This window comes from Tiliqua scincoides, chromosome 1, assembly GCF_035046505.1.
Source record: "Tiliqua scincoides isolate rTilSci1 chromosome 1, rTilSci1.hap2, whole genome shotgun sequence".
Taxonomy (NCBI): domain Eukaryota; kingdom Metazoa; phylum Chordata; class Lepidosauria; order Squamata; family Scincidae; genus Tiliqua; species Tiliqua scincoides.
The window spans coordinates 126,145,680-126,160,134 of record NC_089821.1 but is presented as its reverse complement, the minus strand read 5'-3'; the positions used below and the strand labels follow the sequence as shown (position 1 = coordinate 126,160,134).

Below are 14,455 nucleotides of genomic sequence, written 5' to 3'. Positions count from 1 at the left end.
TATGGATGTTAAGCTGCATTCAGCTGACTGGGTCTTGGTGGGGTTGACTTGTGCAGTTCAGATGTTGGTATGGAATGTATGTTTCTTTCTTGCTACACCCTTCCCCTGTGCTGTTGCATAATGAAGTAATATACCCTCTGTTTTTCCAAGGATCTATCCCCCAAGAACCTTCAAATGATCTGCTTTATCTGCTGTTGGCTTTGGAATAAGGGCGGATCCCTCTAATGAAGCCATTTATTTGTCTTCCATTTGTTTTAGGGATTTTCTACACATCAATAGAATGCACAACATTGTTGACTCAGTAGGACCATGTTGCCTGGGGGGAAGGGTGTTGCCCCTGCTATTAGAGGTGTGTGGTAACTTTTTTTTTTAAAAGAAAACCATGGAAACACATTTACTTTATTTTAGGTACAGAATTTTTATCCCGCTTTCTCTCCCTGCTGGGCACTCAAAACAGCAACATCTCCATATAATGTTCATTGTTGGGCAGTAACATGACTAAGGGCCCAATCCTATCCAATTTTCCAGGGCTGGTGCTGCTGTACCAATAGGGTGTGCACTGCATTCTGCAGTGGGGGAGCAGTCACAGAAGCCTCCTCAAGGTATAGGTACATTTGTTCCCTTACCTCGGGGCTGCATTGCGGCTGCACCGGAGCGGGAAAGTTGAATAGGATTGGGCCTCAGTTGGGTTGGGGTTTGATGGTGTTTGTTGAGGAATGTATAAAAGCTTTCTTCACTGCACAGGAAAGCTTGACCTGCCTGTTTCTTACCTTAAGGAAAGTGTAAGGAAAGGTTGCTGTGTCAAAGTTTGAGAATCTTGGTTTTTGGCTATGGGCATCATGTGGGTACAAGCTTTATATGGTGGTGGGGCTACAGCCGAGGAGAGGAACAATGGATTATGTCACCACCTCTAGTATACTTTTCAAGAGCAAATTGAACAATAAACTACCAGTCTGGATGCATTCTTAGGGCAAATGAGAAATGACTTTAATCATGTAATCGGTCCTGATGTGCTTGCTTTTTTTGTAAATAGCATATGTGGGAGGTGCTTGATTTTTACTCTTCTCATGAAGGTTGCCAATACATCCCCCCTCATTCTGGGTAAGTGTCTTCTGTGCTTCCTATTTGCCTGGAAATGAAGCTTTCAATGGCTCCATGTGGAGCCCCTCCCTGGGCAAGTAGCATGTATTGGAGCACTAATTCAAATCAAGATCATTGTTGGGTGTAGGGTTAAGGGCCCCCCCACCTGCCACAGTCCTGATCTGGATAGGGCTCCTGTGTACTACAAGTAAAAATAGCAAGTGTGCCAGGACCAATGACATGTTTAGAGTGACATCTAGTTGCAGTCAGGATGCAGTCAGGTGCTGAGTTATTTGGTGGGCATTCCCTGGGGCATTTGGTGGGCGGCTGTGAGATACAGGAAGCTGGACTAGATGGGCCTATGGCCTGATCCAGTGGGGCTGTTCTTATTTCTGAATTAGGGTGTTTATTGATTGTGGCAGAAATGTGTCTGCAGCTCTTGCATCAGCATTTCTGGGAAGACCTCATTCATCCCTGAGATTATTTTCCTGGTTGGGGTTGGGAGAACTAGAAGGCTGGGCTGGGGGATGGGGGAATGTTGCTTAATAGCCAGCATCCATTCTGGTAAACAGTAGATTCAAGAGAGAGTGGCATATACAGTTACGTATCCAATTACCTCTGGGTATTCCTGAGTTTTAAAAATCTTTGCTATCTTAAACATGTGCCAAAGTGCTTAGTCTGGATGATGACACACAGAACACTTTGGAAAGGCCACTGTACCACATGACTTCCCCAGTGAGTCAGCACTGGGCTATGTGACTTTTACACTGAACCAGTTTTTCTTTTTGTGTGAGCTGACCAGTTTCAAATTGGGAGTCATTGTGAAGCAAACAGGAAGTGATGCAGACTGCTAACTGCTTACGAATTTTTTCATCCAAGAGGGAAGCAGACATCCTTCATTGTTAAAAGTCAGTAAAGTTGGCTAAGGAACTGTGGTCAGTCGCTCTGTAAAGATGTACAGTTTGGTAGCAAGTGGTGTGTGTGTGTGTGTGTAGAGGCCTTGATTTTGAGCACTACTTTTCAGTGGCCCCTCTGAAAATCTCAGAGCTTTGGGGGACTATTACCATGTGAGGATGGCCATTCTGTTCATTTTTTCTGCATTTTAAGTTGTGCTTGTGAGACAGAGACAGAGTGCTTTGAAATGCTGCTCAATATTGTTGGTAGCTAAATCATCATAAAGAGGGATGGATTAGTACATATTCTTTTGGTAAGTAGCACATCCACATTGGTAGATTTACTTGGGAACTCTTTATTTTTTTAACCATTCCTCATTGGCTTAATTAAAAATAGATTTTCCATCTCCATAGAGCTGAACTGAGTATCTAGCATGGCCTGTATATGCATTGGGACTACTTTGAATAAAACCCAGCTGAACTTGAGGTTTAGTTGCTTGAACCAGAGGACAGAAGGGTTTGCGTGTTTTCTGACTAGCTTCATCTGTGAGCTGACTGGAACTGAGAAGAAGGATCAGAAGGGCTGGCAAATGGAAGGGGGGGGGAGAATAGATTTGTTAATTCAGGGGAGCTGAAACTGTAATCCAAGAGGAGGGAAGGCTGTTGGGTTGAATAAGCAGCATTACCCTTTATCACCGAAGACACTATCCAGAGTCTTTTTGTTATAAGTGTTTAGGAAAAATTGTCTGAGAGGCATAGGCAGGCAGGGATAACATTGTTGTCCCAAAGGGCCAAGGGTTTTCAGGGTCTCCCGGACAACAGGGACTGCAATTTCACCAGTTTGCGTACCTGAACCCCACCTCCTTTCAACATCATCCACCCAGAAAGCCACCAAATGCACCCACCTCCCTCTATCTGCGCATCTCTGCCCTAAGGCTCTAGCCACCCAGAAGAATGGAAATCACTAGTTTATTGTGTAATTTACCCAAACCCTCCAACCCTCAGGATAGCTCAGTTCCTGCTGGTCAACCAATAAACCCACACCCCAGCTATTTACTTTAAAAGTTTATTAAAGCTTTTCCACACTGGGAAATCCCTCAACCCTACATGCTGGGGCTCTGAAGGGAGGGTTCCATGCAGTCAGTGAGATACACACATTTTAAAGGCAGCAGAAAACAACTAACTACTAAGCTGCATGACTAAGTTATGAGAGTCTCACCATGCAGGGTTATTGTTGGAATGGGCAGTGCATCCCACTGCACTCCAGGCATGAACCACACTCTATGGGCTCACTTCTCACACTTATATAGCTATTGCCCTTTTTGGTCCAGTTCAGTCAAATAGCCTTAATTCTGTTGTGTCAGGATCTGCCCTTCCGTCTCTACCCCACATAGCTTCTACTTCTCAGGTGTCTGGCAAAGCTCCCACTTGACAGCCCCCACCCCCCATATTCAGATAATGGACTACCTGGCAGGTTACTCCCCTTCGGTTCTCAGAGCAGTAACTCTCCACACCAGCATCTAAATTGTCAGCTTCATTCCTCTGGCTGGGCAGTCCTCTGACTTCTCCACCTCCTTCAAACAATTTAACACTTCTGACCAATCTAGATCTTACAGGAAGGACATTTGCAATTCAGTGCAGCCAGGATCTTACAGAAAGGGCATCTCTCTTCAAAGCACAGCATCCCTAGCATTCTAACAGGAACCTATACTCCAATGTTCCCTATCAATTATCTCTTATCTTTTGAATGCCCAGACCTCATGTGCTAGACCTCATGATTGTGCAGAAAAAATGCAAATGTCAGGAGAGTTTTTTTTTTTTTTTAACAGCTTAGACTTCAGAGAGTGAATATTTGGGGATAGCTGCATTAGGAAAAGCCAAAAGGGGGAGAAAAGGAAGTGCAATAAACAAAAGAAATCTCCCAAATATGGCTCTCTGTGTGTATAATATAGTGTGTGTATAGTATGGCTGTAGAATGACACGCATGAAGGAAATGTATATAAAACAACAACCAGTAATTGCACAGGTAATTTTGGACAGCAGACTGGTGTGTTAGCCTATTTCATGCAGAAAGCTCAATCATGAGCGTAGTTTTTATTAATGTGTCTAACAAACGCAATCTTAACCTGTGCTGGTACAGCCAGGCCAAATGACCAGCACTGTATCTAACACAGGTTAGGAGCAAGCTGGAAGTCACCTCGGGGTAAGATGATATTTTTCCCCTTACCCCACATAATACCCCAGTATGCCCTATGGGGCTACTTAGATCTGTGCCAGCTGTTTAGCTGGTGCAAATCTGAGAAGCCCAGTGTAAAGTCAGGCTGGCTGTATGGGGGGTTGGAATATGGGGGAGGCCTGCTCCCACCAATCCCACCCTCTCCTGGGCCCAATCTTCTCCCCCATTCCACCCTCCCCCTGCCCAAAAATGTGTCTCCTAGCCTCCAAATTGTCCTCCCACCACCCTCTCCCACCCCATGTGCTGCCCGGTGCACACTTACCTGCACTGGCTGTTGCGGTTTCAGGATCTGGCCCTGCTGAGCTGGTGCAAGCCTCCATGCTGGCCCAACTGGCTCCTGAGTAAGCACAAATGTGCCTTATGGCATGTTTGCAACACTTGGAGTCGACTTAGGGAGGCTTATAATGGCTGGGGGGTGGTTAGGATGGGGCTGAGCATTATTTTTCTATAAAAATTAAAATGCTTGACAAAAAAGGTAAAGGTAAAGAAGTTCCAACATGGAGGTTTGTTGGTTCAAAATACTATGAGACTTCATACACTTAGAGCACAGTCCTGTGCATGTCAACTCAGATGTAAATCTCATTGAGTTCTGTGGGACTTTCCAGGTAAGTATGTACAGGATTGTATCCTATGAGAACGCTTATATTCTTGGAATTCAGGGAGCAGGCATTTATTCTCAGTTTTGTACAAGCCTGTATTATGTTGTTTGTTTAAAGGAAACTCCAATTATCAGACAACATGGGAGACTGTTTGGGGTGAAAATGTTTCATTTTTAGTATGAAAAGATATTTGGAACCCAGGGGCTTCACTTTCTAGATATCTTAATAAGGAAGCTGTTTACAATATTATTAGCAGAATGGTGCATTACCGTTTGTTAAAGAAATGTCTTGCCTGGCTTTCTGCTATAAAACCTCTCAAACCTGTTGACAAAACCAATGAAACATTGTAAAATACGTTCACAATAAAGCAATCTAAAACAAATAAAAGCCTGCCTTACAAACAGCTAGAAAAGCAACTATCTGAGGAGGGATTTCCACAAGTGGGGTGTCTCCATGGAAAAGGCCCTCTGGAATTAGTTGGATGGCTACCAAAGCTATATGCACCCAAAGGAGGTCCTCAGATGATCTCATGTGATGTGCAGGTTCCTACTGGAGAAAACAGTCCTTCATATATTGTAGTCCCAGATGGTTTATAGCAGCAGGTCTCAAGCTGCAGGTTGGGACCTATTTTTGGTGGATTGAGAAACAATAAGCTGATAACATGACAAGGAGAATATATTGAACCCTATGGAAACTGAAATGGAGCAGCTTGTGTGTGTTTGCTCATGAGTAGGTGAACATGCCTTGGTTCACTTCGAAGAGCAGGCCGAGATAAATGCAAGGGTACCAGAATGGCCCTGACCCAATGAATATAGAGTTCAACAAATGTTCCAGAAGACACTCCCCACACTGTAGTAAAAAGGGTAAAAACAGAAGCTTGAGTGGCTGGTAAAGTGAATTTTTTTTCAAAAGTCTCATAAAGCTAGGTGGGTCATGATGAAGTAGCCATTTTCAACCAGTGTGCTGTGACTGGTCTGCAGGTGTGCTGTGGGAGTTTGGGGGGTGAACATTTATTAGTAGAGCAATTGGGGGATGTGAGCCCCCCCCCCCAGCAACAGCATGTTGTGCCTTGTCAATTATCAAAAAACTGGTGGTATGCCTTGACAATTTCAGTACCTTGTCACTGTGCCATGAGATGGAAAAGGTTGAAAATCACTGTAATAGAGTGTTGTTTTTAAAAAGTGGGACCTGTTGCTAAAAAGTTTGGGAACAACTGGTTTAGAGGATTTCAAACCAGTGCTTTGAATTATGCCCGTGGGAGAGAGATTGTGTAAAAGAACAGCTTCACTAAAAGTGTTATTCCTTGTTTTACAGAAAAATTCAGATCTTGTGAACGCGTTCTATGGAATAGTCAACACCCTCCTAGCTTTTGTATATGCTTAATATTTAGAAAAGTGCACAAGAGGACAAGTTACTTTTCACAAACACGCTTTCAAATGGAAGTCAACCAAAGCACTTGAAGTCAGTTACCCCCAGTGCTAACTCTATTGATCCTGTCGCCTTCAGATAATAGCAGTGCCGGCAACTTTGCAGAGCCAGCTTCCTGCTCTGTACCTGGACATTAATGTTGTGCCTCAACAAAATACCCCTCAAATTCTAACTTCTGACCACAAGTAAAATGGAGGCCTTAGAAGTCGATGACATCAGTCCTGCCTTGGAAGTGACGGAAGATTTCTTCAGTACCTTTGATACGAAGCTGGAGAACGTGCAGCCTCCAGAAGTTTATGGGATCCAGGAAGTTCCCGAACTGGTTGGACACGAGGTGCTTAATAAGATCACAACCTGTGCAGACCTGAGGAACCTTGCTTCTTTGGGGAAGAACAATCTTGTGTGGGGACATTGTAAAAATGGACTCTTGGAAACCAAAGTGCAGACGGCCTTTCCTGCCAAAGAACAGTTTGGAGTGCAAAGGGGAATGGTTCCAGACAACCTTTCCTGGGTGGAACAGAGGGAGGCGTCAACGTTTAACATCTTTAACAACATTTGTCAGAGAAGGAGGGATCGACCCCGGTCAGTAAACGATATTATTGTGCAGAGCGAGGAATCTGCCTCTTTCAAGCCAGGCCATAACCGCTCACGCTCTGATATTAGTCGCATCGACTGGGGTGTGGTCTTAGCTAATGCATCTCCGCAGCCATCCAATCAGGGCAACAGATGTCCTAAACTTTCATTCGCGCCAAGTGGATTCAAAAAGGAAGAGGACAGTCAAGGGAACACAGGTAAGTCTGGATGCTCTGTAACTAATGGCTTTTCTTTTTGGTATCCATCTCTTCTTGAAATAAGAAGTACACGTTAGTGGGGCAACCAGAGTAGCCTTGGTTACCCCAGTGAACTGAGCAAAGAGGTGCTTTTTAAAGTGGTGCCCTCTTACACACCACTTTTTACACTCTCTTAATGACAAGGAGAAACTCTTGATATTGTCGCCCTTTTTGTCTATACAGTTATGAGTTCTCAGGAAATAGAAGCGAAAGCTTAGTTCTGTAACAAGCTAGTGTATGGGGCATTTCTGACTATTAGGTTCCTCTCTCTGGGTGTGTATCATGTGATTATGGATTTGTTGAGTGATTTTATATATTGTCAATACGTATATGCCAATAAATGTCTCATCATCATCACAAAATAAATCTATAAATGGTTTCCTCTCTGCAAAGGGCTCACAGTCTAAATGCAGAAGAGACACCAGTGACAGCCACTGGAAAAGATACCATGCTGGGGTGAAGAGGGACAGTTTGTGAACTACTTTTTATTGGAAAGCATCATTGGCATCCTTCAGTCTTGAAAGACTATGGTATCGCGCTCTGAAAAGTGGTTCTGGAACAGCATCTAGTGTGGCTGAAAAGGCCAGTTCAGGATTGACAATCCCTTTCACACTGGGAGCAAGTGCAGCCTGTCCCTGGTGTGTTTCCCTGGCTATGGGTCTTCCTTCTTTGCCTCTTTACCTCAGTATGTTGGGCAAAGGTCTCTTAAAACTGGAAGAGGCCATGCTGCACAGCCTGCCTCCAAGCGGGCCGCTCAGAGGCCAGGGTTTCCCACCTGTTGAGGTCCATTCCAAAGGCCTTCAGATCCCTTTTGGAGAAATCCTTGTATCGCAGCTGTGGTCTACCTGTAGGGTGCTTTCCCTGCACGAGTTCTCCAAAGAGGAGGTCCTTTGGGATCCGGCCATCGCCCATTCTCACATCATGACCAAGCCGACGCAGGCGTCTCTGTTTCAGCAGTGCATACATGCTAGGGATTCCAGCTCGTTCCAGGACTGTGTTGTTTGGAACTTTGTCCTGCCAGTGATACCGAGGATGTGAGAGGCAGCAGTATATATGTATTCTTAACAATGTCAGTAAAATTCTGGCTAGCAAGGAATCTTAAACCTATGACACTGTGGTGCCTGTTTACTCATATTTGCTTCATGCTTCCTTCTGAATGTTAAAAAAAAATCCTGTAGTTACAAGAAGTTGCTAGTAGCAGAAGTTAGTCTATAGAACATGGGACAAAAGAAGACGGAGTGTCTGGAGAGAGAAATAGATCAAAAGTTGCCTTCTCCAAAATAAGGGGTTTTGTCACCCTATTTCCATGAGGCTACAGAGCAATCCTCTAGTTACTGTCAGATACCTAATAAGAAGATGGCATTGCAGATGTGCTTTCTTGCTGGAATGGTTGACTAATTAATTGGCTGGCATCCTATCCATAGCTCTGTCCATGTTCAACTGTGATCTTTGCATGGTGCAAAGATGTAGCCATAATTGTACCTCAGTGGTCGTTGGCAACCTTCAGTCTCGAAAGACTATGGTATCGCGCTCTGAAAGGTGGTTCTGGAACAGCGTCTAGTGTGGCTGAAAAGGCTGATTCAGGAGTGACAATCCCTTCCACACTGGGAGCAAGTGCAGTCTGTCCCTGGTCTGTCTCCCAGGCTATGGGCCTTCCTTCTTTGCCTCAGACTGTTGGCCAAGTGTCTCTTCAAACTGGGAAAGGCCATGCTGCACATAGCTGGACTAGATAGACCTTTGGTCTGTTTCAGCTAGGCAGGTCTTATAGTAGTTGCTACATACAAGGACTTGGGCATAGCATGATAGTTTGCCTTGGCAAATGCCACAGGCTTTGCTTAAAGTGCCTTCTAATTCCCCCTCTTCCAGCATTTGGGGAGGTTGTTTGAGCACAAAAAGATAGTAATGTTACCCCTATGAGCAACCATTTTTGAAATATAGTGAACACAAAAAACCCTTTAATGAGACATAATACAAACAAGAGAAGGGATGTAATCTGCAGATAGCAAAATCCTGTGGTTTTCCCAGCTGGTGTTTTCTCTCCTGTTTTCTTCTCTTAGTTCTTAAGAAATTGCAGTTGAAAAAAATAGAGAAAGAGAAAGAAAGAGGCCACCCCAGATGTGGGCTATTTATTGTGATTATCTTCTATTTACTGTGATGGGCTCTGATTTGCTCTGCTGCGATTTAATTTTCTTGTCTGGCGAAAGCGAGGAGAAATGTTGTTTCCATTTTGGTGGGGGGGGGGTCTGAAAGCAGTCTGTGGAAAGGTATTACATAACTTTTGTACATTAGGCAGGTGAGGTGACAGGAGGGGACTGGAGTGAGAGACAGCCGACCCTGGGTAGGATTGGGAAGGGACAGCTGTGATTCAGCTTGTCTGTGCCAGCAACCACTGCTTGAACCTGAAGAGGATGCCGTATTTGAATTTTAATCAAGCTGCCCGCTGTTGTTTCAGTTTTAAGTGGGAGTAGATGAAGCCAGTTTGCAGGAGCCCCAATAGGAGTTTTGGCAGAGAGAATGCTTGGCTGTGAAAGATGGGGAGGAGAGACAGTCTTTTTTTAATCCTTCAACAAAAGACAAGCAAACCTCTGTGGAAGCTAAAGGCAGACAGGCGGAAGGGGGGGACAGTTATGGATGTGCCACAAATGTGGGAGAAGCCTGAAGTGTCATCTGTGCTTGATGGAAATGAGAACAACTAACTGAAGTTGCAGTAGCCATGCTGTTTCCCTTATTGGATTAGCAGAAAGGGAAGATGGTTGTAGAATGTGTACCCATTATCTGCACTACAAAGGGATTAGTGTGGGTTTCAGATAATTTAATGGCTTTTGAGTTAGCACAGAAATCCTAATGAATGTCAAGACCAGAGATGGAAGGCAAATAAAATTGGTTTCTTTCTTATACTCTTTTGGCTCATCAGATGCCCAACACCTCTTTGTTTGTTTTTTGTTTTGTCTTGTTGCATTTGGATTAAATTTAATCACTGTTTATGCCCCCCTGTACTTGAATTAAGTCTCCTTGCCTTTTTAGGCGAAATGTTCTTGAGTTGGTCATTTATGTTCAGAAAGTAATTAAATTGGTTTTCTGAGAATCTATTTCAGATGCTAATTTCAGATTCAGATTTAAAAAAAAAAACTATTCGCTATAAATACATCTGCATTTAATGCTGGGAAAATGTTTTGTCGTTGTAAGGGATATGGTGCTAAAATACATGTTTGACGCTTGCTTTATCTAAGGTGGACTGTACTGACCTCAGTCATAGATAAGCCTTCTACGCTAAGTCCCCATGTTACATCCTGGTTCCATTACGGAGTTTGTCCAGAAGTCCAAACAGTCATAAGTCGGAACAGCCGACTTTTTTGGACGGTGTTATTGCACCTGCACAAAAGCACCAGAATGGATGGACTGCACCTGCATAGAAGCTCTGATGCAGCTGGCCATAAGTCAGGCATTTGCAAGTTGGATGTTCATAACTTGGGCACGCAGTGTACTCATGTTCTCTATGACAAAAATTGATTTTGTCATAGAGATACAATACAAACATGTGAACCTGCGTAGACACAGCTCCAGCTCAGTCTCAGAGCTGAGGCTATAGACTATGTTTAAATGTTCCGTGAGACAAAACTCTTAACAGTGGTGATGGTAGGGAGGAAGTTGCTACAAGTTACCCAAAGCCAGAAAATGCAGTGTTTCCTAATGTTTATTTCCAGACCAATTAGGTTAACCCTGGTCTAGGACATCAGTATTTGTGGGAGAATTATACAAAATTAAAATAGAATCACTGCCTAGTAACCGAAGAAAGGAATGCTGGAAATTGTTGCTTTGTTTATACTTTCTCTTTTTATGTAGTTTATATAGTCTCTTTTTATATAGTTTATAGTTTCTCTTTTTATTTTTCTATCAGCTTTGTTATTTAGTTACTTAAGCCATTTCTGCCCAACGTTGCATATCTGCAACAGGGATCAAATGTGTACACCTGTGGGCTGGGCAGAAATGGGTTAAAAAGATTTGTATCCCACTTCTTTGTTACCTGATAAAGTTAAGGTGATATAACGTACTGTAGCATACACTGAATTTTGTGTCTTTGCATATATTTTGAGGAGCACAAGTCCTATATAGTAGTTATGAATAAAACTTTTGGTATAGTATTCTCATGTAAGGGTTCCCATGCATTATGTTGACAGCCTTCAATAACATCCAAAGCAAAAGAGGGAAGGATTTATTCAAATTGGACATTGATTGGGAAAAAGAGTCTGTTACTTCAACTAAGTGCTTTTTACCTCAATTTGTAGTTACTGTTAACTGACAAAGCAAGGTCTTATATTTGCAGCATTTTATTTTCTTTGAGGTGTTGCAGCATAGTACTGAATTCAGAATGGAATACCTCCCAGTTTAACTATGTTTCTTTGGGAGAACTGATCTGCCGGGTCTTTTTGATCTATGGTGGCAGACATACTGAATCATGCAATAAGGTAGTCGGTACAGCCATGCGTGGCTGAGCTACATGGGCTGTATTACCTTAAATTATTCTGAATCACTTATGCTGCAATCCTAGAGTTGCATGCATGCAAGTAAGTCCTGCTGACATCATAGGAGCTTACTTCCAAGTAAACATGGTTTTAGGATTAACCCATTTCTGCCCAGCCCACAGGTGTACACATTTGATCCCTGTTGCGTATATGCAACATTGGGCGGAAATGGCTTAAACACGACTGTTTTGGTCCTGTCTTTTACTGTTGGAGTCTCTAAGAGTGAAGCCATCAACACTGGGTTGTCCTAAAGGTAGCATGAGTGGGACAACTCTGCCAATGTCCACTTCATCTCCACTGCAATCACCTCCTTAAAATATATACTTGAGGTTTAGGACCCCTCTAGAATGGTGCAGGATGGGGCATGAGAGGGTAATCCCAGGGAATCAGAAGCTGCCTTGTATGAGCAGAAGTGCCTTTTCACTTATCTAAGGCACCTTGGGATGTAGCTCATTAGTGTCTGCATATCCAAAACCAGAGGTCTACCCACCAGACAGGTGGGTTGGGACCTAGAAATGGGTTGTAATCCAACCTCAGATGGATCACAGCATTGCTACCCACCACCATCTTGTTCTGACCCTCAAAACTGCGCTGTTTGAATAGTAGCCAGTGCTCAGTTAGACAAGTTAAATGCCACTGGAAACTTTGAGGAGAGACTGGAGACTCCTTCAAGGGATTCCTTGGCCTTTGGCCAAGATAACCACTCCTCAGTTGGCCAGGCCTGTCTGCCAATGAGGTGGGCTGAAGCCACTACTTTGAGTGGCAGCTTTGGAGAAGTTGCATCTTGAGTCCGCCCACTGCCTCTCTTGGTCAGATGCCCACACAGCTGCTTCACCCTGCACTCTGACCAAGATGAGGTTCGGGTTAGTGTTAGCCAACCTCTTCCTCCAGCATTGCTGGAGTGTCAGCAATAACACAGTGTCAGAGCTGGAGTAGGAAGCATTAGGGGGCTACTACTATTGTGTTTTGATTGTTCCCTTTCCAGGAGAACAATCAAAACAGGATTGCACCACCTCCACCGTCAGTGGTATAGCTGGCCCTTCTAGCACCGGGGACTATGACTTGTGAAATCACTCACCTCTCGGAAGTGCTGAACCTGGAAGTAATTGCGGTGATGTGATGTCGTCACCACCAATTATTTCTGGCTTATGGCAGCATTCGGAGTGGCTCCAAGCAACTGCTTCTTTCTCCTTTTCTCCTCCTCCCCTGCTTGTCGTTGGAAATAAAAGGTGAAAAAAAGTCATTGGCTGCTCAGAGTAATGCGCAACTTTTCCAAGTGCCCCTGGCTGACACCACCTCAGATGTGGTACCTGGGGTCGTGTACTCCATTGACCCTGCCTGAGGTACAGTACTGTTCACCATTTGCTTCGGCAAACCAGCCAGGAGCAGAATACTATGCTGGGAAAAGAGGAGGACTTCCTCTTCCACTCTCAGCAGGATCCACCCAGCCTGTTGGCCAGGTGGGAAGAAAAAGGCTGTGGCACTGGGCATAAGGAGATGGTGCTCTGGGATGAATGTGCTGTTCTTCTCCTTGACCATTTCTTTAAACAAGGCCAGGCTGGAAGCAGCGCTGGAGAAATGGGGTGTTGGGGTCTGGACACACATGCATATGCTGTTCTGTGCAAAAAGCAAACCACAAGTATACTTTAGAAATCACAATAAACAAAGCATGTGTTCTTCTGTCTTATGATTTTTAATTCTAAAATGTTTCAAATAGAGATCTCCTTTCTGTAAAAGAGTTTTCAATCATTCTTTCTTCATGAATGTTCATCTAAGGGTGCAATCCGGAGGGGGACTTGGGCCGGCACAAATCCCTTGCGCTGGCCCCAGAGGGTCACAAATGTTTGCGCCTCCTCAGGAGTAAGCCATGCTGGCGCATGGGGGTGCACCAGCACACAGAGGCTGAATCCATGGCGGCTTGTGAAGTGAGCCTTGCATCGGCCCAGCTGGGCCAATGCAAGGCTCTGAGGTGGCAGGGAGGAGGTGGGAGAGAGGTGTTCCTGCGCAGGGGGAAGGTGAGCGGTGGGCCCGGGGGTGGGTGGGCTAGGAGCGGGTCTTCAAGCTTCAGGTCGTTCCGCTGTCCTCAGGAGGTGGCGCAAGTCTGAGCAGACCCATAGGGACAAGGGCACCTTACCCGGAGGTAAGGGGAAAAAGTTTCCCCTTACCTCAAGCTGAGCCGCTTTGGGTCCTTATCCTGTGCTGGATACAGTGCAAGCCTCTTGGTTTGCCTGTTCCAGCGCAGAGTAGGATTGTACCCTAAGTGAGATAAATTTGTGTCTTAAATCTGATGGAATTGTTTGCCAGCTGAGGGCAGCTAGCAGGGTGGGTTCTCCCCCAAAATATAATAGACATCTTTGTTGCCTTCAGAAGACTCAAAAGCAATTCTAAAACTGAATTTTCTAAGGCTCTAATATTCTATTGTTTGCAGTATTTTAAAACTGACTTCTAGAATGGACTGATCTGTTCCAAAAAGTGTAGCAACAATCAGCGTACCAGGTGTTTTACTGTGCCAGCAATTATTGTTTCAGCGAATAACATTTTGTTAGAACATTTTCTTTTAGATTCAAAATATGAAGTTTACCAAAGAGTTGTCCAAAGTCAAGTTCCATGCTTTCATGGGAAAGACCACTCCAAGTCCCTTTCTGACTTTGTCATTTTCCTGTCAATGTTATATGATATATTTATTCTTACTTGCAAGCCGCTATCACTCTCCTGATATATTAGTTTTTAAATTGACTTTAAAGGGACAGCTTTATGACCACCACAAGCATATCTGTTTTGAAAATATTGAAAATATTGCCATAACAAATGTTTATAATCCTCATGATTGCAGAAATGTTTACAAATGTGAATGAAAAAAAGTTCA

General features: G+C 44.0%; 1 protein-coding gene across 1 annotated transcript in view; it reads left to right on the top strand.

Annotated features, from left to right (window-relative positions):
* The first annotated feature begins 6,426 nt into the window (after nucleotides 1-6,426).
* PLEKHM3 (pleckstrin homology domain containing M3) overlaps nucleotides 6,427-14,455 on the top strand; it is a 76,576-nt gene continuing 68,547 nt past the window's right edge. The window contains exon 1 of the mRNA XM_066637769.1: nucleotides 6,427-7,027. Coding sequence (XP_066493866.1) covers nucleotides 6,427-7,027 — 601 coding nt within the window. The remainder of the gene's footprint in view (nucleotides 7,028-14,455) is intronic.